The following is a 26,235-nucleotide window of genomic DNA, read 5'->3' on the forward strand; positions in this document are numbered from 1 at the left end:
CCCTCCAGAAAAGCGCGGGCAAAAATCCTTGATTATGCGGGCTAAAATCCTTGATTATGCGATTAAACATGCAGGGTTTTTATGTGATTTTATGCGGTGAAATTGCGGGAAGTTGCGAAATATGTGGAAAGATGCGAAAAATAATAGATTTTTTTTAAATATTGGGCTGTCTTATTTATTCTCTCTCACACACAACCTGCTACTAACGTTAAACCCCTTTCCTATTCAATTAAACACATTCAATGTTTATTTATTGTAAAAGCAATTGGGCTATTTTAATCACACTCTCTCTCTCTCAATCTTGTAGGCTACTCACTTCGTTTCTTGTAGCCCTCTAAAGGGTTTTGGAGGTTGATGCCTCGGTGAACGTGAGTTGTTTGGCTTTCTTGTCCGCAGCAGCAGAAAGCATTTTCGAATGTTTGAATGAATCAAAGTGGGTCATCACCGTCGATTTTCTCTAAGATTTATGCTCCAACACACAGTTGCACGGGGTGCAGAATAGTTTCCCCCCACTTTCGTGAAAGACATCGGGGTACTGCTTTGCCCGGTCTTTAGCAGAAATGTTTGTCGGTAAATGAGATGGATCAGATTTTTTCATCTTGGTGTTTTCTCTCTCGTGTGAGTTCCACACGTTCACTCTACGGTGTTGTTTACCTTCTGTGATGTCGCGTCATCATCATCACTACTTCACGTCAAGACAAGTTAACTTTTTTTTCCTCTCAACTTTGTGTGGAAAAATGCAGTTAATTAAATCTGTTGTCAATTTGCCCGTCGATGGTCTCTGGTCAGAATGATAAGCCTGCTTTCGTCTACCACTGTTTCAGAACAAGAACATGACATGAAACTCGTCAAATTCAATGCCACAAATTGCTATTCTCTGAACAACAGTAGTTATCAGATTTCCCAAAGATGGCCCATAAGAATGTCAATACTGCTGTAACAACAGAAATTCAGAAAGCATAACACCTATATTTATTCATGCTTTTGTTTATTTAAAATTGAAATAAATTGTGTTTCATTGCAGATACACAGTGGGTTTGGGGTTGTTGGGACCTTTGGGCATCAGCCTTCTTAGCCATGTCAGTATTTCGGTCATGGTTAAACTTTTTGAGCTGAGATATTGTATTGCAAATATTTGTTGATTTATGTCCCAATTTATTAGTTATTTATCAGATATTTGTAAGTCTAGATTTTATTTGTTTAATATTTATTTTGTTATTGTCACACTTCCTTCAAACAGGCACTTTTTATGTGCATTTCATTTTTTATGGATTATCACATTTATATATCTATTAAAGGTCCCATGACATGGCCATTTCTACTGATCATAATTCCATTGTTGAGGTCTACTAAAATAGATTTACATTGTTCAATGTTCCAAAATCACATCGGTTTTTCATACAGCATCTCTGTATAGTATGTGTGTTCACTCTCTGTCCTAAACGGCTTGTTGGAGCTCCTGCCCCCCCCCCTCCCTATGAACATACTTGCCAACCTTGAGACCTCAGAAATCGGGAGCATTTCAAAACCACAGCGCGCACTGGGGGGGGGGGAGCATTTAGATCAGTGGTTCTCAAACTTTTTCTGTCAGGGCCCCCTTTTGGAGAAAAAAAAAAGTCGGGCCCCTCCAACACAAATAGTCAGGCTCAGTGGCGGCGCCAGAGATTTATTTTGGGGGTGCTGTGGGGTAGCTTGACGTTTCATAGAGGGTGCTCAAACCTTTAGGGTTTCTCATTAATGTACCGGTCGCTACAGTGGAATTTTTTACTGCAACAATCCCCACGCATATACACAGTGTACCCGTGACTGTTACAATGAAGGCTCTTCTCACAAATCACTCCCTTTTAAACGTTATTCTTTTTTTAATGTCATATAGTATTTCATACCTGTTTTTAATTTATTCTCTTATTTTTTTATAACTATAATGATCATATAAACGTGTGCCTCGGAAATAATTTTTGACATTAATGGTGACCAAAACGTTTGAGACCCACTGAGATAACACTGAGAGAGTCCTTTAGCTCACTGAGCCTCTCAGTCTGACAGGAGAGGACTCTCCTCCACCTTGTTGTTGAAAAAACTCCTTATATCCGTTAGCGTAGCTCGCTAGCACCAGAAGCTAACAACAACGATCTCCGGTGCCGGTGCGCTCTCTCTCTCTTGCTCGCGCACGCACACAAAATGGCTCGTTCTACACACACACAGAGCCGAGCTTTAATGAAACACAGAGACCCAGACGTAATAGTACTGTACTGTATCATATTATTTTCGAATCAATAATCTTTCAAAATATGATTTTTCTTTTTTTTAATAACCATTTTTTCTCCTGGTCTCTTGCGCCCCCCGGGGGGGGGGGGGGTGCGCTCCCCCCCCCACTTTCAGAACCACTGGGTTAGATTAACATTAACATGCTTATTGTAGTTGCGGCCCTTAGCACCGTCCTTACATCCCTACAGGAAAGGAGTGAGGTGTGTGTGTGTGTGTGTGTGTGTGTGTGTGTGTGTGTGTGTGTGTGTGTGTGTGTGTGTGTGTGCGTGCGTGCGTGCGTGCGTGCGTGCGTGCGTGCGTGCGTGCGTGCGTGCGTGCGTGCGTGCGTGCGTGCGTGCGTGCGTGTGTGTGTGTGTGTGTGTGTGTGTAAATCGGCGGAGCCGCAGCTGAGAAAAGACAAGGCTGAGTGAGTGTGTGTGCGGAGATCCGCAGAGCCGTGGCTGAGAAAAGATAAGGCTGAGTGAGTGTGTGTGTGTGAGGAACTTACACACACACACTCTGCCGTTACGCCACTATACTTGTTACGTCACTATACTCAGGAAATACACAATGGAAATTGAGAAATCTCCAACGAGGCGTCCTGGGGCAGCATAGACAGGTATTTTCTGTGTTTGAGTTTTACTCGCTACATAGGGTGTACTTTGAGGGTTTGTGACTCTGCAGACTGTTTACATGCAGAAAAACCTTCATAACACACAAGGGGACGGGTAATAACCAGAGAAGCATGTCATGGGACCTTTAAGAAAACAACATACCTGCACCAGCTGAAGCAAATACTTTTGCACATCATCATTGGACAGGCTCTCCAATCTCTGGACAGCTAGTCTCCTGACAGTCATATCAGCAAAGTCCATGCTTAAGAGCTCTAAAGCCACTGTTAAATCCAGTTCACTAGGATCCCAGTTTCCCAGGAGCCAGTGGACATCTTCAACCACACTGCGATTCATCCAGTCAACATTGCGTAAGAAATGAGGGAGATTTGAGGCGTAGCGGACACTCTCCTCCCGGAATCGTTTGAGGCAATCCCTGCTGGTAGTGGTGACTGGAGACCGGGATCTGAGAGTGACTGTGTCAGTCAATGAGTACTTCCGAGGTTTCCCATTCTGAGAGGAAAAACCTGTGCTTGATAAGGTGGATTGTGGTGAGTTGGAGGGCTCATTAGAGGAAACATCAGATGTTGTCGGGCTGAGACTGGAGGTGGGCAGAACCACAGGGAAACTGTAGCGGTCTAAAAGGAAGCTGATAGCCATCGAGTCAGCTATGTCTGGGTTGGTAGCAGAGGACAACTTATCCGCTTGATAGGTGATGGCCTCTTCCTCCAGGTCAAGGAAGGACCACATGTGCATGGTGTGGGGGCCCTGGCTCAGGACGGACCTGCAGGGGCCAACAAGTGTACAATTTGAAAAGAACCCTAAACCCAGCACATACAGTTTTTCTCAATTCCAGGCTGCATTTCTTGTTAAACATACATCATATGCTTCAACATTTGACACTAAACATAGCCCGCTAGGTTCACCTTGTCAAATGAATGACTCTATCTGCTGTAGTGATCATGATGAGAGTAGAGGAAGATGTTGGGTGACAAAAGACAAACATTGGACTTTAACCCTATTCATGTGAGTGTGAAAGCAAAAGTCAATGCTGACTTATTTGTAACCTACGTATTCAACTTAATTTACATACATGATAAACCTAAACCTAAAGAAATGTCTTGTTTGAATTCACACCATTGACTACCTCTTGAAGTCTTAAGTTCTACCAGGTTTGTTGAAAAATAAGGCTGAGGGTACCAACTGCGTTAAAAAGTGATTCCTGACCATGCACATCCTTATATGTTGAGTTGAGAATGTAAATGTGTTGCTTTTCATCATCTAACACTGTAAAGACACTGATTAAAAACATCACAAAGTTGTAATTGATATTAAAAAACCATACCTGTGATCAATGAGAAGAAGATTGACGAAGTAGAGCACCTTGCCCTTCCCTTTCTGCAGGTCTGCTGCCTTGACCGAAGCTAAAGGCGACCTTGAGTCTTTGTTTACTGAAGGCTTTGGGTCTTTGGTTACAGGGGAGATGTCACCACCACTACCAATGATAGTGAAACCCAGTTTGGCACCACGAGGCAGATCCCTGAGCAGAACATCAAAGTCCAGCCACTCATTCCACAGCACTTCATCTGCAAAGGTCTTGGATGTGGAGGACACTGAAGAGAGAACCTTGTTACCATAAAGTATGGAGGCTTTCACATTGACAGACTGAGGGGATTTGCTTGGGAGTTTTGGGATGTCAAAGCCAAGCAATTTCACTCGAAGTCTTCTGTTGCAGTCCCACAGTGAAATCATGAAAATGTCATCCAAATCCTTCCCTTCGAGGCGGATATCATCATGGGAGCTGAACTGACCACTGGATCCATCAACAAGAGCCCAGTCCGCATACTTGACAGTCTCACTGACAAGCTGCGACACATGGACAACAGAGAGGTGGAGGTCCTGGTTGTTTTTTAAGCACTGTCGAACCCACAGGAAATCATGCAGGGGGCTTTCTCCAGATAAAAACTCCTCCCTCCCGGAGACCTTCAACACCAGACCATCAGAAGTGTCATACTTAATTCCCTGGTCTGCCATCACCCTTCTGAAAACGTCAAGTAGAACACTTGGTGTTGTACTATAAGCCACGTGTGTACTGAAGCTGATCTTGTTCATGTAATGAAAGCTAACAGGGAGATTTCTGTTAAGCTGGTCCTGTAGGTCATTTGGAATGGGGGTGCTCGTTATCCAAGGCTCTGTGGTATAGATCTTGTCATCCCGATCCCTCAACTCTTGTCTTCTCGGAGATGCCAGTTTCCTGCGAGTAAATCTGAGTTCACCAAGTCTATCAGATGCTTCTTTCTCTAGATTGTGTCCAATCAGGTAAGCCAGTAACTGCTGCTGTTTCATCTTCTCCTCCGAATCAACTGCCATGAGTGGTTTAACTACTATGTGCGCCAACAGACGCCCAGTGTCGTCACATGACCATGGAATGTCTAACGTCCTGACGACTTGGCAGTCATCATAGGCCTCATACCAGTCTTCCCCCCTGGTGTAAAGCAGAGTGTATTTCTCTGGGTCCAGAACTGCAAGTGGGTCTGGATGGCAGTTTTGTTCCTGTGCCTGAAGGTAGAGACACATTTTGGAAAAATGTTGATGGTTGCAGCTTGATTATGTATTAGAGTCTACAGCCACACTAGCAGCTATGTTAGGTTGCTTTACACACAGATCACCCATTGTAGCCATGCCTCATACCTAGGGATGGGTATCATTAGGATTTTATGGATACCGATACCGATACTGCTTATCAATACCGGTATTTTTCTATTCTCTTATCGATACTTTTTAATAATTTGGTGCTCAAAATTATAGACATGATTACAAGATGTGAAGATTAAACAACAGTCATTTTATCGTAATTTATTTTTGTTTATTATTTAATGTAACTTTTTCAATGTCATACCAAGCAGGTATGAGTGTGTTTGACAGTGTGTCTCTGGAAGGGGGACGGTAATTAGGGGCAGTTCATAAATCCATGTAAACATGACCATTATTCAGTTAAAACGAGACGCTGCGTGCGCACCTCCTAAACAGGAAGCTCCGGTCGGCTAACCATTATAATCCGTTTATTGCGTTTATTATTAATAATTGTAATGATGTATTATCAGTAATCATTTTAAAGTTACACAGAGACATTGGATTAACTTTTGTTATGCCCTTAAACACAACTTTTGATCACAAAACAGCAAAGGTAAGATGGGTAAGACATAACTATCATCATGGCTACGTAAAATGTTTTCTTGCTCTTTCCTGGCTGCTAGTTCAGTGAGTTTTGGTCGTACAGTGATGAGACTTACACCAATGGAATCAGCTTTCATGTGATATGTTGTTTGTGCAGATAAAATGACGTAGAAAAGATTGCTTTTGCCAGTTATGTGCTAAAGTAGCCGTTAGCCCTGTTAGCCCTGTTAGCCCCGATAGCCCGCTTTGCTAAGTGTTGATTTAGACTCTTGGTGTTGGACTTCTGTTCCGTGTAGGTAAAATGGTTAATATCGTCTGTTAGCTGAGTTTTTCCCGTTAAGTGGGTATGCATCATTAATAGGTTGTTAAATATTAAGAAGAAAGAAGCCTTGAGACGCTGTTTCTACAGTAGCAAGATGTTGCGTCTGCCCCTATGGTCTGCCCCCGGGAGTCTCACAATAATAAGAGCGCTGTTAGGAGAGATGACGAGTGGCATTCACAGTGGCCAATCAGTGGTATTCAAGCCGGATACGTCACACAGGAGGTGGTTCCCAACCAACCAGAATTGTTTAAACTAAGGAAGAAGCGTAATTCATATACCGATAGCAGCACCGTTTGTCCAGCGGCTTAACGGTATACCAATACCGTCCAATCAGGTACAGGTACTGACTTAGTACCGGTTCTCGATACCCATCCCTACTCATACCCCTCTATTTCAGCCCCATTACATAAGTGCTGAATCTGGGTCTGGCCCTTTGAATGTAACCAAGCTGCTGCTGGCCACGCCCCTTTAGAGATCACGCAGTGAGCTCTCCTCTCTGAAGGGAAGAACGTCTGCCAGCAGAAACTCAGCTAAACGTTACCGCGGTGAAGTTAGTTTTAGGTTGGATATTCGACAGACATTCGCGGACCAGCCAGCAGCGTCACCCCTCGACTCCACCGGGTCCGTCTGCGCAGCATCACGGCTGTGCTGAGATTTTGGTCCGGCCTCGGGCGCGTTTCAGAAGCATTTCAGAAGCGGAGCGTCTTGCGTACCGGCTCGCAGTTTTTGTTGATTTGGGCATATTTCCTGGATAGGCTTTGTGCAGACAAAGTTAATAATAATTGTAATATTCCAGTTATAAACGACATGAATCAAGGATGTGTTGCTGTATTTTAGTGGTAAAAAAATGCATTCATCATCATAATCATTCTATAATTTACACAGTGCCTGTAAACCGAAAGAAAGACTACGGAGGGATAGCGTCTACAAAATTAGTATATTTTGGGGATGGGCCGGATGCTCTGACCGTTCCACTTCCTGCCCGGCTCCTCTGCAACGCCTCACGAAAATACGCCTCTGAGCCGTAACACGGCGCGTCTGGTGAAATAGCACCCATTGACTAGAGTGGCCGCGATCTTTGCGAACGCTGCGGCGCAGCTGTAATGCGGCCGTAACGCGGCCGTAACGCGACGCAGACGGGGGTGAAGTGTCTTGCCCAGGGACACAACAACATGCTGACTGCAGTGGGGTTTGAACCTGTCACACATCCGAACACCTAGGGACAACCCACTACGCCCCCAAATTACAAAAGAACAATGTTCTTTTTAATAAATCAACAGCTTCCCGATCGTGTGAATGTGAAGCAAATCCACTCTAGAGCTACATTTGTTGAACACACATCTTTTTATTCCATTTTAATACTTTAAATACGTTTTATTAATATTTTGATGGAAGAATTAGCTTATTTCTTCAATAACTTCCAGGTCGTGTGACCGAATCACTCAAAAATCAGTGCTGGGTCAAATAACTACACTGGCTGCATAGGACACACCTCTTTTTATTGCATTGTAATACTCTAAATATTTTTATATTAATATTTGTATGGAAAAATGAGCATATTTCTTCAATAACTTCCAGGTCATGTGACCGAATCACTCAAGAATAAGCTATGCATCAAATAACTACACTGGCTGCATTTTGACACACCTCTTTTTGTTGCATTTTAATACTTTACATATTTTATATTAATATTTGTATGGGGAAATAAGCATATTGCTTTAATACCGTCCAGGTCATGTGACCTAATCACTCAAAAATCAATGCTGGGTCAAAGAACTACACTGGCTGCATCGGACACACCTCTTTTTATTGCATTTTAATACTTTAAATATTTGTATAATAATATTTGTATGGGGAAATTAACATATTTCTTCAATAACTTCCAGGTCATTTGACCGAATCACTCAAAAATATGCTATGCATAAAATAACTACACTGGATGCATAGGACACACCTCTTTTTGTTGCATTTTAATACTTTACATATTTTTATATTAATATTTGTATGGGGAAATTAGCATATTGCTTCAATACCTTTCAGGTCATGTGACCTAATCACTCAAAAATCAATGCTGGGTCAAAGAACTACACTGGCTGCATAGGACACACCTCTTTTTATTGCATTTTAATACTTTAAATATTTGTATATTAATATTTGGATGGGGAAATTAACATATTACTTCAATAACTTCCAGGTCATGTGACCGAATCACTCAAAAATAAGCTATGCATAAAATAACTACACCGGCTGCATAGGACACACCTCTTTTTGTTGCATTTTAATACTTTACATATTTTTATATTAATATTTGTATGGGGAAATTAGCATATTGCTTCAATACCTTTCAGGTCATGTGACCTAATCACTCAAAAATCAATTCTGGGTCAAAGAACACTGGCGGCATAGGACACACATATTTTTGTTGCATTTTAATACTTTACATATTTTATATTAATATTTGTATGGGAAAATTAGCATATTGCTTCAATACCTCTAGGTCACATGACTGTGTTAGCGATGCTTGCTAATATAAACACAGACCATATCACTTCCAAAACACATCGCGCATTGATTCTGATACAGTGACGTTTCAAATGGGGGACGATTTGGTGGGCGGAACATTGCCAGGAGTTTAATGTAAAGCCAGCCCATATTTTAGTAATGTCGTCATGACCGCAGCAAATATAAATCAGCTCCGTTGTACCCCCGTTTTTAGAGATGTGACTAAGGATGAAAAGAGAGACACTTTGTGAGTTCCCTTACACACCAGGGACACTTATTTATGTATGAAAGACATCAATAAGGGAATTTTGCATAATAGGTGACCTTTAAGCTACAAACCTAATATAATCCTAAAACAACAGCAACAAAATGCAATATTCACATGAATGCAGCAGTAATAATACCAAAACCAAAACACTGACAGGAAAAATTAACTTCAGTTCGCCCAGTGAGTTTACAAGTGCAATTTCTGATAACACTTTCCTTTTCTTAAGAAGGGCTTTGAGTCCATGCATTTTACCGTTTAACAGTGTAATTATAGATTTTTTACTGAAGTAAAGGATCTAAATACTTCCACTACTTCTTGAAGAAAGCAGTGACCGACAAACATAACACAACATAACATTACTAGCACTGCTAGACCTTTTCCTGACCCGTTTTCTTCTATTCCAAAGAACCAACCACCACCACAACCTTAAAAAAACCGGAATACCTCTTCCTTAGTAAGTTGAGCATTGTATTTATCTATAAAAGTGTTCTAAGCTGTTCTTGGTTGCAATGGCCAGCTAAACATTTGTATATATTGACACAGCTTGAATAAACCTCGAGAAATAAAACCCATCTTTAACAAAAGGGGTAGCCTACCTGCAAACAGATGCGTAGCCGTAGCTGGTAGACACTGCACTGCGCAGGTAGAAGGACCGACACAGATTTATTGTAATCCCCAACTCCGGGCGCCTGCGGTGGACCAGGCTCGCGCTGAAACTCACAGATAAACTTCAGGGTGTTCTCTGAGCAGCTTCGAGTCGACATCCCAGACAGACAGTTCAAAGCACTGTCCTCCTGACTCAGTAGCAAAGCAAGATCCATTGATACTTGGAGTGAAAATCCGATTCCTTTTCAAAAAACTGATTCTAACTGATATTCAGATCAGGGAAAATCGTTGACAAAAGTTAAAATTAATCTAGAATACAGGTGCAGTTCCCCTGAACTGTGAGTCTGTACCTGTTTGACAGCTGCTTCCCTTTTTATGATTGCTCTGGGACTTCCTCATTCTTTCATACCACAGTTCGCAAACACTAGCGTAGATATAAATACGACGAAGAATTTACTGACCTTATAAAGGGGTTAACTTCCTTGTTTGCTAAAATAACAGATCCTAATCTTTTTCTCTGGCATTTTCACACTTAACAGACATGGGTAAAAGTACTTTCTCAATGTTCTGCTTTAAAATAAAAGCAATACACAATAGGAGTGTGTTTGCGTTACCAGTGATCATCATGCTATGTGCTCAAAAATATGACAACATTAACAAAGAGGAAAGAGCTCATGATCAAACATGTGCAGAGGGAGCAGTGCTAATGGATTACAGGAATTCCTCAAACCGGTTTGTGTTGTTAGCCCTGATATTCCGCAAAGGAACTGCAGAATGGATTATGGGGAGTGATTAGTAAAATATGCATGAATAATAAAAAAAAATGTTAACTAGGTGAAAAAAGGTAAGATAAACTTTTAGAAATTGTTGAGAGCTAAAACTAGTCTTTGCTGCTGCCTCAAAGAGGAGCAGGGGGGAGAGGAGGGAGACAGGAGAGGCTGATTCAGGAGCCCTGAGACACTCACACATACTGTACAGTATAAATGAACCAAAAACAAATGAATATACAAGTTTCAATGTTTTTTCATATTGGATTATGGCCATGTTCTTATGATTTGATGATTATTTAAATGTATACAGTTCTGTTTCATATAGGTGTAGTCTCTTTATTTCCCCCTCAAAGTGCACCAGATTGATACATTTAAGTCCAACATTTTACTATGGATGCTGGCAACAGTCACATACTGTAGTCTAACTTCACTTTGGACTATGTGACTGTTGCCAGCATCCATAGTAAATAAAGAATCAGTGATCTACTTATTTATTTATGAGCGACTAAAAGGCCTTAGGCCTATTACAGCCGTATCCTATTGATAGAATTTGAGGTCCACCCCCAATTAAAATATGTTCACATAAATAGGTTCCTGAATAGATTTGCAATTTTTTTTAAATAGTAACCCATCTCCATATGTTTATTTTTGGGTAGTAGATTTAAACTAGAGGGCTATCACTATGGGCAGCAACGCTGTAAATATTGACAAATAAATCCAGCAAAATGGCACAAAAAACTGGTAGTGGCCTGGCTGGGTGTATAATTCCCGGCCTGATTTATTGTCCCAGTCCGGCCTTCTGCTCCGCGGATTGGTCAATTTGGGCCAATCCGGTCAGTTGTTGTTGATTTGGGTGTCACAGAACCCAGGAAGAAAACAATGGAAAAAGACAAATCTCCAACTAGGCGTTCTGGGGCAGCATAGACAGGTATTTTCTGTGTTAGAGTTTTACTCGCTACAGGGTGTACTTTGAGGGTTTGTGACTCTGCAGACTGTTTACATGCAGAAAAAGCTACATAACACACAAGGGGACGGGTAATAACCGGAAAAGCATGACATGGGACCTTTAAGAAGTTTAATCATTCTTTAGTTGCTATGAGTTGATGTTGTAAGGATTATGTAATCAGCAAACATTTAATTGAAACAATTGGCATCAACATTTTGCAAAAAGGTAAAATGCATACACAATAATGGTTGTCTTGATCAAAGGGAAGTATATTGTTACTGGAGGCTTTGTGCTGTATAATATCTAATCTAACCTAGAAGAGGAAATACTGTAGGTCTGCTTTGAATTTGCCTGTCGTAGAAAAATCAAACAGGACCTACTATATCTGAACATAATTTAAAGGTTGATGATGGCTCTTTCCTGCGTTTATGAACACCTTTATTCAACAGTTACTGTGTCATGAGATACAGCTATGTGCTAATGTGTACGCCAAATATGCACAATTTGTTACCAATTTGTTACCTCTAAAGCCTTTGTTTTATCCACAGTCCTCCAAGAGTAGTTGTCATGTATTCAAATACATACAGTCTTTGCAAAAGATTGGTTGGATTCCATTTTTTATAGTAGTGTTTTTTGTTCTGAGAATAAAGTTAGAATTCTGAGAACAAATATTTTGACTTAAATCTCGCTAAATAGGCACTTTCGGTCATATAAAAGGACATGTGGCCCTAATCCTCTTCCATAGAGATGACATATATGCATGTTTAAGTTTCTTTTAGAAGACTGCAAATGAATGGCAATAACAACTAGCTGGGAATACAGATTTTTCCACCTAAACATTTAATTTGGATGTGCTTTAAAATGTATGTTTGTTTGAACAGTTTTAGTCGTCAGTCCTGTGCTTCTATATCTCTTTAATTCTTCCTGAATAAGGACTTAAAGGACAAAGGTCTGAATAATTGGGAGAATATAAGTGAGAAAAAAAAAAACACCTGGATACCGTGTTAACCTGGTTATAGACTCATAGACTATACTTATTGAAGATTATTACATTTTTTTAATTTAAGTTATAGAGAACATGTAAGCGTACAAGAAGCAAAAAGAAACATTTAATAAGAGAAGCAGTTTGATATTGGGAATGTTTTATTCAAAATGTCAACACAGCATATTTTGGAGTTTCATTAATTTTCTAAAAATGAAATACAAAAATAAGGTGCCACAACTCGACATCAATCTTTTGCATAAAGCCTACACATAAATACACAAATAAATATGATTGCAAAAATAAAACTATATCATACACACAGGCCAGTGCAAATGTCAGCATAGATTAAAACTATCAGACACAAGTACTGGCACAAGCAACAAATAGGAATCAAGAGCACAACCAGGCTTAAAGGTTTAGTCAAGCATTTAATCAAAAAAGGCAAAAAAATAATACAGGCAGCTAAGGTAAAAACGCTAAACAGCTAGGACAGTAGCTTACTTTTAGGAGAGTCTCTTGCAGCACTTCATGCTACACAGACACGACGAACTGGCACTGACCAAGGCAACAGCACAAACTAAATACACAGGAGAGGAGTAATGATTAGGGACAGCTGAGGCTCATTGAGGCCAGGCAGGTGATACTCAGGGAAGGAAAACACATCAGGTGAGGGAGAAGGCAGAAATTCTAGCTGAACATTTTGTCAAAGTTCATTCTTCGGAAAATTTGACAGAAGAAGGTAAGATCAGGAGGCAGGAAGTGTTAGATGAGCATCCTAATGTATATGAAGAAAGACATTCGTCGCAGAGTGTTGTAAATATACCTTTCTCTATTCAAGAGTTGAGAAGAGCATTAAGTAAGTGTAAAATGACTGCTCCTGGGAAAGATAATGTATGTTATATAATGTTGACCAAATTAAGTGATTTTGCATTAGGAAAGCTGCTGGAGATGTACAATAAGATCTGGGAGAAAGGGAAGCTGCCAATAATATGGAGAGAGTCAGTCATTATTCCTATTAGGAAACCTGGGAAAGATCCAACCAGTCCAGGCAGTTATATACCTATAGCTCTGACATCACACTTGTGTAAAGTTATGGAAAGAATGATAACAGAAAGGCTAACATACTACATTGAGAAAAAATGAACTAATGACTCCTTATCAGAGTGGGTTTAGAAGAGGGCGGAGTACTTTAGATCCACTGCTGTGCCTGGAGTCTGAAGTCAGGAAAGCCCAAGCGAACAAGGAGTGTGTTGTAGCTGTATTCTTTGATGTGGAAAAAGCTTACGATATGATGTGGAAGGAAGGATTATTAATAAAACTGGACATTATGGGTCTGGGAGGTAATGTATATAATTGGATTATGGATTTTTTGTTTGGCCGTGCCATCAGAGTCCGAGTTGGCAAGTCATATTCTCGAAGGCATGAAGTTGAAAATGGAACCCCGCAGGGGAGTGTCATCAGTCCTCTTTTATTTTCTATCATGATCAATGATATATATACACAAGTAGGATCTGATATTGGTAAGTCACTTTTTGCAGATGATGGAGCTATTTGGAAAAGGGGCAGAAATGTAAAATATATTGTAGCTAAGATTCAGGAAGCCATTAGGGAAATTGAAAGCTGGTCTCTGACATGGGGGTTTAGATTGTCGGTGGAAAAAACTGAAACTTTATTTTTTACGAGGAAAAGCATAGGTGTAGGTGACAGTATAAACAACTTCTCTTCAGAATGTCGTCAGGATATTTTACATGAAATTTTACAAAGCATGTTTAGGTTAGTTCATCTGGGAATTGTTGTTCAATTTGTGTGGGTTTCAGCGCATGTGGGCATTAGAGGGAATGAAGTAGTGGATCAACTGGCAAAATGTGGTTTGAAAGCAAACCAGATTGATATTATGGTACCCATCAGTAGAGCAGAAGTAAAATCTTTTACTAAAGTGGTTATCAAGCAACAATGGCAAAAACTATGGGACAGTAACACCAAAGGAAGACATTTATATCAGATACAAAGGGAAGTAGGAACAGGAAGCACTTGGGGGAGTAGTAGAAGAGAGCAGAGCATCAACAGCAGGATAAAATTGGGACACTCTGGACTAAACTCATCACTGCATCTGATTGGAAAACATCCAAATGGCAATTGTGATGGTTGCCAACAACCAGAGACAATACATCATGTATTTTTTAGCTGCCCGGACTATAACAGACAAAGATTCATTCTGAAAACTGCACTGGAACAACTCAACATCAAGGAAATGGATTTCAAGGCAATATTTGAAAGTAAATCAAGAAATGAAGCAAACAAGCTGATCTTCAAATTCCTCAAAAGCACTGGTCTGAGGACAAGGATTTAGTATGAACATTTAATAACTAAACAGTAGGTGGCGATATATGCTCCAAGTGGAAGCGATTCGCCATTAAAGAAAAGAAGAAGAAGAAGAAGACATCAGGTGAGGGAGTGAGGCGATCAGCCAGGGCCAGGATGTGACAGTACCCCCCCTCAACGACCGGCACCGGACGGTCCAGGCCTGTGGAAATCCCGGATGAGATCTGGGTCGACAATGTTCTTTGAAGATACCCATTCCCTCTCCTCAGGACCATAGCCCTCCCAATCCACCAGATACTGGCGTCCACGACCCCGCCGGTGAGCCACCAAGAGCCGCTTGACAGAATAAACTGGCCCTCCATTGATGAACCGGGGGGCGATGGAGGTCTGGAGGCAGGGACCAGAAAGCTCTCCTTGACCGGCTTGATCCGAGCCACATGGAAAGTCGGGTGTGCCCTCATAAACCTGGGAAGCTTGAGTCTCACAGCAACAGGATTAATTAGAGAATGCAATTCCTGAATAAATTGCTAGTGGGAATGCTTTATGCTGAAAAGCTGACGCTGAATTGCTATGCTTAAATGTAATGTGTAAGAAGAAAGTGAATAATTTAGATTGAAATGATACAACACTGGGGGCTTGAATGTGTGATGAGAGGAGAAAATAATGTAAAAAGGCTTGGAAAAGCAGCAGAATATTTGAACTCCAAACTTTTGAACTAACTTGATGGCGAATGATCTGTCGCCATGGCAATGGCATTTGATGACACCCCATAATACACTTAGATGTGTTGATGGCTGTATCGTTACCAAACCTGTGAAGTTTTGGGCCGTTTGGAGCATTTTCACTGAAGTTATGAGAAAACCGTGTTTTATGGTGAGCATTGTGTTGCCTTGGCAACGGCATTTGAAGAAATCTCAAAACTGTCCGTAGATGTCTTCACAGCTGGACTGTTAGCACACATGTGAAGTTTGAGCACTTTTTGAACATTTTCAGGAGTTATAGCGACATCGTCTTTTATGGCAAGGTATGCGTTTCCATGGATATGATGACACCCCATAATTGATGTAGAGCTGTTGAGGGCTGGACTGTTAACCATTATCTGAAGTCTGCTGCTCTGAGCATGTCAGTTGGAGTTATGACATCATCGTGTTCCATGACACAGGTGTTTATATTTGAGCTAACGATGTGTCCAGAGATCAAAGGTTTCCATGGTGTTGTGCAGTAATCAGTGAGAGGAGAGCATTTTCATTGCTCTGAATGAGAGATAAACCTCTTACATATGAACGTGTTGTTGAAGAACCGTAACAGATATCGGTGAAATTTCAAAGCCTGAAGCATGTCAAGGAACTTGAGCATCTGAAGTGTGCTTTTTGTGTACTTTCGGGTTAATAATGTGGCCTTTTTGGTAGATTAACTAAAGGAGTGCGGCCAGGGCCGTATCCAGGATTTCCTAAATACCGAGGTCCTAACACGCTAGGGGGGTTCCCCCCGAGATTTTTGGGATTTTCCTGATCTAGTTAGGTGCATTTTAAGTCCTGTGGGGGGTCACACATTGGATAATATATTGATTTCAAACCATGTCAGTGGACTGCAGCATCAATTATTTTTGACCTGCACCCTCTCTTCCATCTTCTTTAGTCTCTCTGTCTTGTTCCTGTTCATTACTCTCTCTGTCCTCTACGCTTTCTCTTTGTTCAATCTCTCCCTGCGTTCACTGTTTGCTCCTCCTCACTTGTCGCTCCTGCCAGTGAATCAAAAGCAATTCAGCAATTTAGTTAATTTCATTTTTTTGTTTGATTCTCAAAAGAGAACAAAAATGTAGGCAAAATGTGTTTTATACAATTGTATGTTATGACATTGTTACGTTCCCTACTGGGCTAGGGGAACCAAAGGGAAGAAACACAACCAGAATGGGATTGGTAATAATTATAAGTGGCTTTATTATAAAAGGATGAAACAAATGACAGGCAAGCAGCCTGACACAAACAAAAATGCCAATACGGATTGTCTAACAAGCAACAAAAAGAGAACTCCAAAAGAGAGTTTTACAGCTTATCCAGCGTAATAAGTATTACCCAAACGGGAAAACAAAACCTCACGTTAAACGTGGTACAAGTGAAAATGAAAGGGCTGCACAAAACATAGATGCTGCTGATCAACAGGCGCTAAGCTAACCTGGGTCTAAGCTAACACAAATCACTAAACACTAACATTAATTAACACCCTGCTAAGCAGTATAACTAAGTACAGAGGATTTAACCGACAGGCGCTAACCGCTGAGCTAACCTGGGTCTTCTTTACACACACAACGCAGAACACTACTTAACACCCTGCTAAGCAGTATAACTAAGCACAGAGGATTTACAGTATAACGAGCACAAAAAGTAAGCATAGCAAGAGGCTAGAGGCATCTTTCTATCAACACAGAGCCTCCAGAATGATCTTCGTCCCCGGCCTTTGTACTCCTCCCCCGGATGATGTGCCGGAAGCGGGCGGGGATTGGATGACGTCAATCCAATCACCTCTTCGGATGTTGCGAGGGCGGGGGATGGCCAATGGCATCAGAGGAACTGCACAGCTAATTTACACACACACACACACACACACACACACACACACACACACACACACACACACACACACACACACACACACACACACACACACACACACACACACACACACACACACACACACACACACACACACACACACACACACACACACACACACACACAGAGTTAACAGCACCAGGGGGGTATACTACGAAGCAGGATTTTCGCTTAGCCGGCTAACTTCAGGGAAAACTCTGGGTTTCCGGTCCTACGAAGCTGGTTCTCTTTTTAGCGGGCTAGATCTCCATGGTAACTTATGCTGTGCGGCTAACCTGGTCGGGAGCAGGTTAAATTGCAGGCTAAGAGATCAACTCAGTGAAAGCACTGCCTGCTGACCAATCAGAGCTCAGTGTGCGGAGTTTAAAGCGATCAAGTTGTTATGTTTTGCTTGGGGTTTTTTGGTGTTGTGTTTTACTTGTTGTTTGCTCCTTTTACTCCTCACTACTCTGTCTTTCCGTCTCTGCAGGGCTGGTGTGTGACAGGGGGGCGTGGCTGGTTTACTCCTGGCTGCAGATGAGGCACACCTGTCCTCACTCACATGATCAACCTGCTCTTTAAGAGCCTGGCCCTCACCTCACTTCTCTGCCAGAGAATTACATGCTGTTCCGCGGTTCGGAGTGCCTTTCTGAGGCCTGGAGTCTGTTGTTGTTTCACTTTGCAGTTTGTTTAGGAGTTCTTTTGGAGTTTTTTGTCGGGAACGTTTTCCCGCAGCTTCGTTTTTGGACTTACTACGGCCAGACAGCTCCCTGTCGTCCGTACCTGCCTTGCACTACCTTTGTTTATTAAACACGTTGAAACTTTATTTTTGTCAGTCTCTGCTTTGGGGTCCAAGTAGTATCCAAACGTCACAGAATTCTCTGGCCAAATGGACCCCGCAGAGAATGAGAGACTCAGGGAAGCGCTTGCTGCTCAAGGGGTAATGATAGGGCAACATGACAGAGCGCTGCAGAAAGTTATGGAAGTGATTCGGGATTTAACCTCCGGTGTGACCAACCTCGGAGGCCGTATGGAACAGGCCGTATGGAACAGGTCGCAGCACATCTCTCCACACTCCCGCTGACTGCCGATGCTCAAGCTACAGACCCTGCTCCTCCACCTCTAGCTGATCCGGAACGACAGCCCGGCAATCCTCGTGAGCCCTTTATCCCCACACCCGTCAGGTATTCAGGAGATTTAGGGTCTTGTAGTCAGTTCTTACACCAGTGTAGCCTTGTGTTTGAGCAACAACCTTTCACTTATTCCACTGATAGAACTAGGGTTGCTTTCATTATGAGCCTACTGAGTGATAAAGCAGCAGCATGGGCCCTTGCCATATCTAATAGCAACTCGCCTAACAGTCAGTCTCTGTCGTCTTTTACTGCAGAGATGCGTAAAGTTTTTGATCATCCAGTGAGGGGGAAGGAGGCTGGTAAAAGACTCCTTTCACTCCACCAGGGTTCTGGCTCTGTTGCTAATTTTGCTATTGATTTCCGCATTCTTGCAGCTGAGAGCGGTTGGGATGACATGGCTTTGCTGGGAATTTTTTATAAGGGGCTTAATGATGAGTTAAAGGATGAACTAGCTGCTAGGGATGAAACTTCCTCCTTAGAGGAGTTGTTTTCTCTAGCGACACGACTAGATAACCGCCTCCGCGAGAGGCGTAGGGAGAGATCAGGAAAACATAGCTCCACCTCCCTTTCCCCTCTGTCCAAGTTTCCTAGTCGGCCTGCATTCTCTGGACCTTCTCGCCATCCTCCTGACTCCTGGCCTTCCAGAGCTTCTCCAGCTACCCAGGTCTCCCCCTTCCTTATGGAGGAGCCCATGCAGCTGGGAAGGATGACGCTTACTCCATCGGAACGTCAACGCCGTCTTCGTCAGAGACTCTGCTACTGTGGCCAGGCTGGTCCCGTCAGCGCTGGTTGTCCCTCTCAGCCAAAAGACCTGGCTCATCAGCGACAGGGGGAGCACTGATGAGCCATACATCTATCAACTCAGCCTCCTCCAACCGCATCCCAGTCAAAGGTACTATTTCCTGGTCTCAGAACTCTGTTCCACTTCAGGTCTTGATAGATTCTGGTGCGGATGACAATTTCATTGACTCTGACTTTGTGATGCAGTCTAACCTCCCTTTTGAGCCTCTTCCAGAACCTAAGGATATGTTTGCCTTAGATGAGAGACTCCTAGCCCAAGTCATCCACCGTACTGCTCCAGTTTCCCTCAAGCTCTCTGGTAACCATCACGAGATAATCTCCCTGTACCTTATTCCCTCACCCATGTCGCCACTCGTTTTAGGTTTTCCGTGGTTGAAGCTCCATAACTCCCACATAGATTGGGCCAACTCGTCTATCGTTAACTGGAGTCTATTCTGTCACTCACATTGCTCACACTCTGCCGTACCCCCCACAGTTACTAGAGCACCAGACCCCTCCAAACCCATTGATCTCACCTCTGCACCCCCTGAATATCACAGCGTCAAGGAGGTTTTCAGCAAGGACTACGCACTATCCTTGCCGCCTCACCGGCCTTACGATCGTGCCATAGATTTGCTCCCTGGCACCCCCTTTCCGTTTAGTAAACTGTACAATATCTCCAGGCCAGAGAAGGAGGCCATGGAGAGTTACATCTCTGATTCACTCGCTGCTGGGCTTATTCGCCCCTCTTCATCGCCTATGGGCGCAGGTTTCTTTTTTGTTGACAAGAAGGATAAGACCCTACGCCCTTGCATAGACTACAGAGGTCTAAATGAGATCACAGTCAAGAATAAGTACCCCCTTCCACTCATAGACTCAGCCTTTGTTCCCCTCCATGAAGCCACCATCTACGCTAAGTTGGATCTTCGCAATGCATACCACTTGGTGAGAATAAAGGAGGGGGATGAGTGGAAGACTGCATTCAATACTCCCCGGGGACATTTTGAGTATTTAGTAATGCCTTTTGGGTTAACGAACGCTCCTGGTGTTTTTCAAGCTATGATTAATGATGTCTTGCGTGACATGTTAAACAGGTTTGTTTTTGTGTACCTTGATGACATCCTAATCTTCTCTCGCACTCTTCAGGAGCATGTCCAGCATGTAAGGCTGGTACTACAGAGACTTCTTGAGAACAGACTGTACGTTAAGGCTGAGAAGTGCGAGTTTCATGCCTCATCTGTTTCCTGGGTTTTATTGTCGACAAGGGACAATTAAGGACTGATCCCGCCAAGGTCCAAGCAGTGACCGAGTGGCCCACTTCCTCTAACAGGAAGCAGTTGCAAAGGTTTCTGGGCTTTGCCAACTTTTATAGGAGGTTTATTCGGGACTATAGGAGGGTAGCAGTACCTCTGACTAAACTAACCTCTGTCATGTTGCCTTTTGAGTGGTCTCCTGCAGCTGAGGCGGCTTTTGTAAGACTGAAATGTTTGTTTTCCACTGCTCCTCTGCTCTCTCATTCTGATCCAGGGGTCCAGTTTGTGGTGGAGGTGGATGCCTCTGATTCGGGAGTGGGGGCAGTATTATCCCAGTGTTCCCCCTCAGACCAGAAGCTCCACCCTTGTGCGTTCTTCTCTCGCCGGCTGACCCCTGCTGAGAGGAATTACGACATTGGTAATCGGGAGTTGCTGGCAGTGGTTCTGGCCCTTCAAGAATGGAGGCACTGGCTGGAGGGAGCCAACCATCCTTTTATAGTATGGACTGAACATAAGAATTTGTCTTACCTTCGCTCTGCACGCAGGCTCAACTCGCACCAGGCTCGGTGGGCTCTCTTCCTGGGACGGTTCAACTTTACCTTGACCTACCGGCCTGGCTCCAGGAATGTGAAGGCCGACGCCTTATCCCGGCAGTTCGCCTCCCCAGTGGAGGATTCAACAGATGTGACCATTCTGCCATCTTCCTGTGTCGTGGAAGCAGCTAAATGGGAGATTGAAAGGGTGGTCCAGGAGGCCCAGGAGGACCATCCAGTGGCTCAGGATTGTCCACCAGACCGGCTGTTTGTTCCCCCCGATGCTAAATCTCCAGTGCTCCAGTGGGGACACGCATCCAAAGTTGCCTGCCATCCAGGTTTTCATCGGATCCTGGCCCTAATTCAACAACGCTTCTGGTGGCCCACTATGTCCGCAGACAAGAAGGAGTATGTCTCAGCCTGTTCCGTCTGTGCCCGCAGCAAGGCTTCACATCAGACCCCCACTGGCCTTCTTCGCCCCCTTCCCATTCCCCACCGGCCCTGGTCCCAAATTGCGGTGGATTTTGTGACTGGTCTCCCACCATCAGACGGGAACGACACTATTCTGACCATCGTTGACCGTTTTTCTAAGGCTGTGCACTTTGTCCCCCTGCCTAAACTACCTTCTGCCCTCGAGACTGCCACTCTTCTCACTCAGCATGTTTTTAGGCTGCATGGTATCCCTCAAGATATTGTTTCAGACAGGGGTCCACAGTTTTCCTCCCAAGTTTGGAAGGCCTTTTGCCAGGCATTGGGGGCGTCGGCCAGTTTGTCCTCTGGGTACCATCCCCAGACCAATGGTCAGACGGAGAGGGCAAATCAGGCCCTGGGAACGGCTCTTCGTTGTGTTGCCTCTCGAAACCCAGCCTCATGGTCTCTTCATCTGCCATGGGTTGAGTACGCCCACAAATCCCTGGTGTGCTCTGCCACAGGTATGTCACCCTTTATGGCTTCCAACGGCTTCCAACCCCCCCTTTTCCCGGTTCAAGAGAGAGAGGTGGCGGTTCCCTCGGTACAGGGGCGTCTTCGGCGAGCCCGCAGAGTCTGGCGTGAAGCCCGGGCAGCTCTTACCCGCACCTCCGCCCGGAACCAGAGGCTGGCGGATCGTCACTGACGACCAGCTCCGGATTACCAACCGGGCCAGAAGGTTTGGCTTTCCTCCCGTGACCTCCCTCTTCAAACTGAGTCTCGGAAACTCACTCCCAGGTACATTGGACCTTATGAGATTGAACGTGTCATCAATCCTAGTGTGGTTAGGCTCAAGTTGCCTCTTGCCTTGAAGGTGCACTCCACTTTTCATGTGTCACTCCTCAAGAGAGTTTCCTGCAGCCCACTTTGCCCTCCGACCGAACCCCCTCCACCCCCCCGGCTCATCGGCAACCATCCGGCCTTTACTGTACGGAGGTTGCTGAACGTTCAAAGGCGGGGCCGTGGATACCAGTATTTAGTGGATTGGGAGGGGTATGGGCCAGAGGGGCGACAATGGGTTTCTCGCTCGCTCATTTTGGACCCTAATCTCTTGAGAGACTTTTATGTCCGTTACCCGGATAGACTTGGTAGGCCGCCAGGAGGCGTCCTTTGAGTGGGGGGTACTGTTATGTTTTGCTTGGGTTTTTTGTTGTTGTGTCTCCTGGCTGCATATGAGGCACACCTGTCCTCACTCACATGATCAACCTGCTCTTTAAAAGCCTGGCCCTCACCTCACTTCTCTGCCAGAGAATTACATGCTGTTCCGCGGTCCGGAGTGCCTTTCTGCAGCCTGGAGTCTGTTGTTGTTACACTTCGCAGTTTGTTTAGGAGTTCTTTTTGAGTTTTTGTCAGGAACGTTTTCCCGCAGCTTCGTTTTTGGACTTACTACGGCCAGCCAGCTGTTACGATTCCAGGCACTTAGTATGTAGGACCCAAATGCAGACAGGGAGGCAGAGGTAAAGTATTGTGAGATACTTTATTTTTCCATGATTTAGCATAAATGAACAAAAAGGTAATCACCAAAACTCCAGTCGAGATGACAAAAAAACGGAGGACAAAAATTGAAGGCGCTCACGCAGTGAGGAATCAAAAACCAAAGAGTTCCAAAAGCATACACCTGACATGACAATAGACAAGGCGAACTGACAGTGAACACTGGGAGACAGGGGAATTTAAACACAGGGTAACAAGGCACAGGTGGGAACAATCAGGGGCGGGGCTGACACTGATGGGCACAGGAGACACACGAGGAGTGACAGGTGAAAATAATCAGGGAATTAGACACACCAGGGAACTAACGACAGACATGAAAAACACAGGGAAAAGGACCAGACAATAACCCAGGAGGAAAAACATGACCGCAAACACCCAAACAACACTAAAACCCGTGACATAAACCTGGGGGTGTGACACCAGCTCCCTGTCGTCCGTACCAGCCTTGGACTACCTTTGTTTATTAAACACGTTGAAACTTTATTTTTTTCAGTCTCTGCTTTGGGGTGCAAGTAGTAACCAAACGTCACACAAGTCATATTACAGGAGAAAGGAAATACAAAAAAGCTGCCGTTGCAGGAAAGACGGCCGGCAAAAATCACCGACTGTGTGAACGTGAACATTAATAGAATATCACCTCCCATCTTCAGAGCATTCTGACTATTATAACATTAGCGTTAAGAAAGCTTTCTTAAGTTAAATATCTGCCACAACATAAGTAACCGGATCAGAGTAACATTAAGTACAGTCCGCGGCATATCACATCATAATGTATCATATATCTCCTTATCTGAGTCAGCTGAGCCGTATCTGGCCGTGCAACACTCACAGTGTCACATACTGTATGCAGAAGTATTATTTTAAGCAACACATTAAGTTGACGAAACACTCGAGACAAATGTAATTAAAGTCAGATCCACTCGTGTCTTAGACGGGGCAGTGATATCATAAACCTGTTAATGTACGCATTCAAACACTTTTTCTGTTACCAGCTGCATTCACCTTGCAGGTGCAGCTATGTGGCTTTTATCCTGGATAAAGTGTTTAAGTCATGGATGTTTAAAGTTTAACTTCTTCATATTTTACTAATATTAAAGTTCACTTTTCATTGAGGAAGTATGAAGCTGCGCTGTCAGTACGCTTCTCCATGTTTGTGATTGGTCGAATGCTCCAAATACCACCCCTTTCATGTGAACGCCCACCTAACTAGATAGGGCACGCCTGGCTTGAGCGATCCACTTGATAACCCGCGTCGTAGTACCGTTTAGCGAGAGCGCGTATGTTTTGGATTAGGCCAACCGGCTAACTCAAACATATCCGGGTTAGGTTGAACCAGCTTCGTAGTATACCCCCCAGAAAGAATACTATTGAGACGTTAACTCAGCATTTGATAATCAAAAAAACTTGTATATCAACATTACTTCTGTGTCCAGGGGGGTAATACTACGAAGCAGGATTTTCGCTTAGCCGGCTAACTTCAGGGAAAACTCTGGGTTTCCGGTCTTACGAAGCTGGTTCTCTTTTTAGCAGGCTAGATCTCCATGGTAACTTATGCTAAGCGGCTAACCTGCCCCGGAGCAGGTTAGGTTCCAGGCTAAGAGATCAACTCAGTGAAAGCACTGCCTGCTGACCAATCAGAGCTCAGTGTGCGGAGTTTAAAGCGATCAAGTCATATTACAGGAGAAAGGAAAAGCTGCCGTTGGAGGAAAGACGGCCGGCAAAAATCACCGACTGTGTGAACGTGAACATTAATAGAATATCACCTCCCATCTTCAGAGCAATCTGACTAGTAAAACATTAGCGTTAAGAAAGCTTAATTAAATATCTGCCACAACATAAGTAACCAGATCAAAGTAACATTAAGTACAGTCCGCGGCATATAACATTATAATGTATCATATATTTCCTTATCTGAGTCAGCTGAGCCGTATCTGGCCGTTCAACACTCACAGTGTCACATACTGTATGCAGAAGTATTATTTTAAGCAACACATTAAGTTGACGAAACACTCGAGACAAATGTAATTAAAGTCAGATCCACTCGTTCTTAGTGATATCATAAACCTGTTAATGTACGCATTCAAACACTTTTTCTTTTACCAGCTGTATTCACCTTGCAGGTGCGGCTATGTGGCTTTTATCCTGGATAAAGTGTTTAAGTCATGGAGGTTTAAAGTTTAACGTCTTCATATTTGTCTAATGATATAGTTGACTTTTCATTCAGGAAGTATGACGCTGCGCTGTCAGTACGCTTCTCCATGTTTGCGATTGGTCGAATGCTCCAAATACCACCCCTTTCATGTGAATGCACACCTAACTAGAGAGGGCACGGCTGGCTTGAGCGATCCACTTGATAACCCGCGTCGTAGTACCGTTTAGCGAGAGCGGCTTTGTTTTGGATTTGGCCAACCGGCTAACTCAAACATATCCAGGTTAGGTTGAACCAGCTTCGTAGTACAGGGCCCGGGAAAGCAGCGGCTTTAACAGACATCATAACTGCAATAGATGTATGTTTTAAAAGTATGCCTATTGTCTATATTGTAAATTAAGACTATTGTTATAGATAAATACAAAGATAGATGGATGAATGAATGGATGGATAGATAGATGGATATGTAGATAGAGAGATATATATATAGATATATATATCTATATATATATATATTTATATACAGTGTATATATATATATAGATAGATGGGGTTATTAAGCCTACATTATTTTTGTGTTCCCCCTGACTTCCATCACTTTCTCTCTCTTTCTCTCTGCCTGTCCTGTCTCTTCCTTACCAAAGCTGAGCTTCAACTGACGTAGTCTTTTCATTATATCTGAGTCAGTGTAAAGAGAAAACAATACAATGTTATATCTTCAATGTTTTACTCAAATTGAAATGAAAGAAAAGCATTACAACGTTTGTTAAAAGGTAATCCTTCTGACATTGGATGAACATCATTAACTGTAGCTCTCTAGCTAGTTTATTCACACAATTTAAACCAAAGTATAGCCTATAGCTGCAATATAAGTTAGTGTGCATGTTGTCGGACGTCCATTGACTAACGTAGAGCGTTCACACAGGATCTGCTGGTCATATGATGTCCTGATGAACAGAAACACAAGCAGCCTACTGGATTCAGATCTCTAGATACCTCATCACTCCTCCCCTGCTCCGATACAAGTCCGGTCTGCGGTGGTTTGTTGATACATGTCGTCTTCTTCTGTTTTCTTTAA

The 26,235-nt window shown here is 43.3% G+C and overlaps 1 protein-coding gene and 1 long non-coding RNA gene across 2 annotated transcripts in view; one reads left to right on the forward strand and one right to left on the reverse strand.

Annotated features, from left to right (window-relative positions):
- LOC307035726 (phosphatidylinositol 4,5-bisphosphate 3-kinase catalytic subunit gamma isoform) overlaps positions 1-10,329 on the reverse strand; it is an 81,170-nt gene extending 70,841 nt beyond the window's left edge. Inside the window, 3 exon segments of the mRNA XM_079675377.1 lie at positions 3,024-3,642; positions 4,204-5,417; positions 9,724-10,329. Of these exon segments, the coding sequence (XP_079531503.1) occupies positions 3,024-3,642; positions 4,204-5,417; positions 9,724-9,948 (2,058 nt within the window). The 5' untranslated portion in view covers positions 9,949-10,329.
- The window catches only part of LOC307035728, a 31,165-nt gene extending 11,999 nt beyond the window's left edge, over positions 1-19,166 (forward strand). The window contains exon 3 of the long non-coding RNA XR_013807171.1: positions 17,838-19,166. This is a non-coding gene — a long non-coding RNA (uncharacterized lncRNA). The remainder of the gene's footprint in view (positions 1-17,837) is intronic.
- The last annotated feature ends 7,069 nt before the right edge of the window (positions 19,167-26,235 follow it).

This window comes from Notothenia rossii (assembly GCF_949606895.1).
Source record: "Notothenia rossii genome assembly, chromosome: 4".
In the NCBI taxonomy this organism is placed as follows: domain Eukaryota; kingdom Metazoa; phylum Chordata; class Actinopteri; order Perciformes; family Nototheniidae; genus Notothenia; species Notothenia rossii.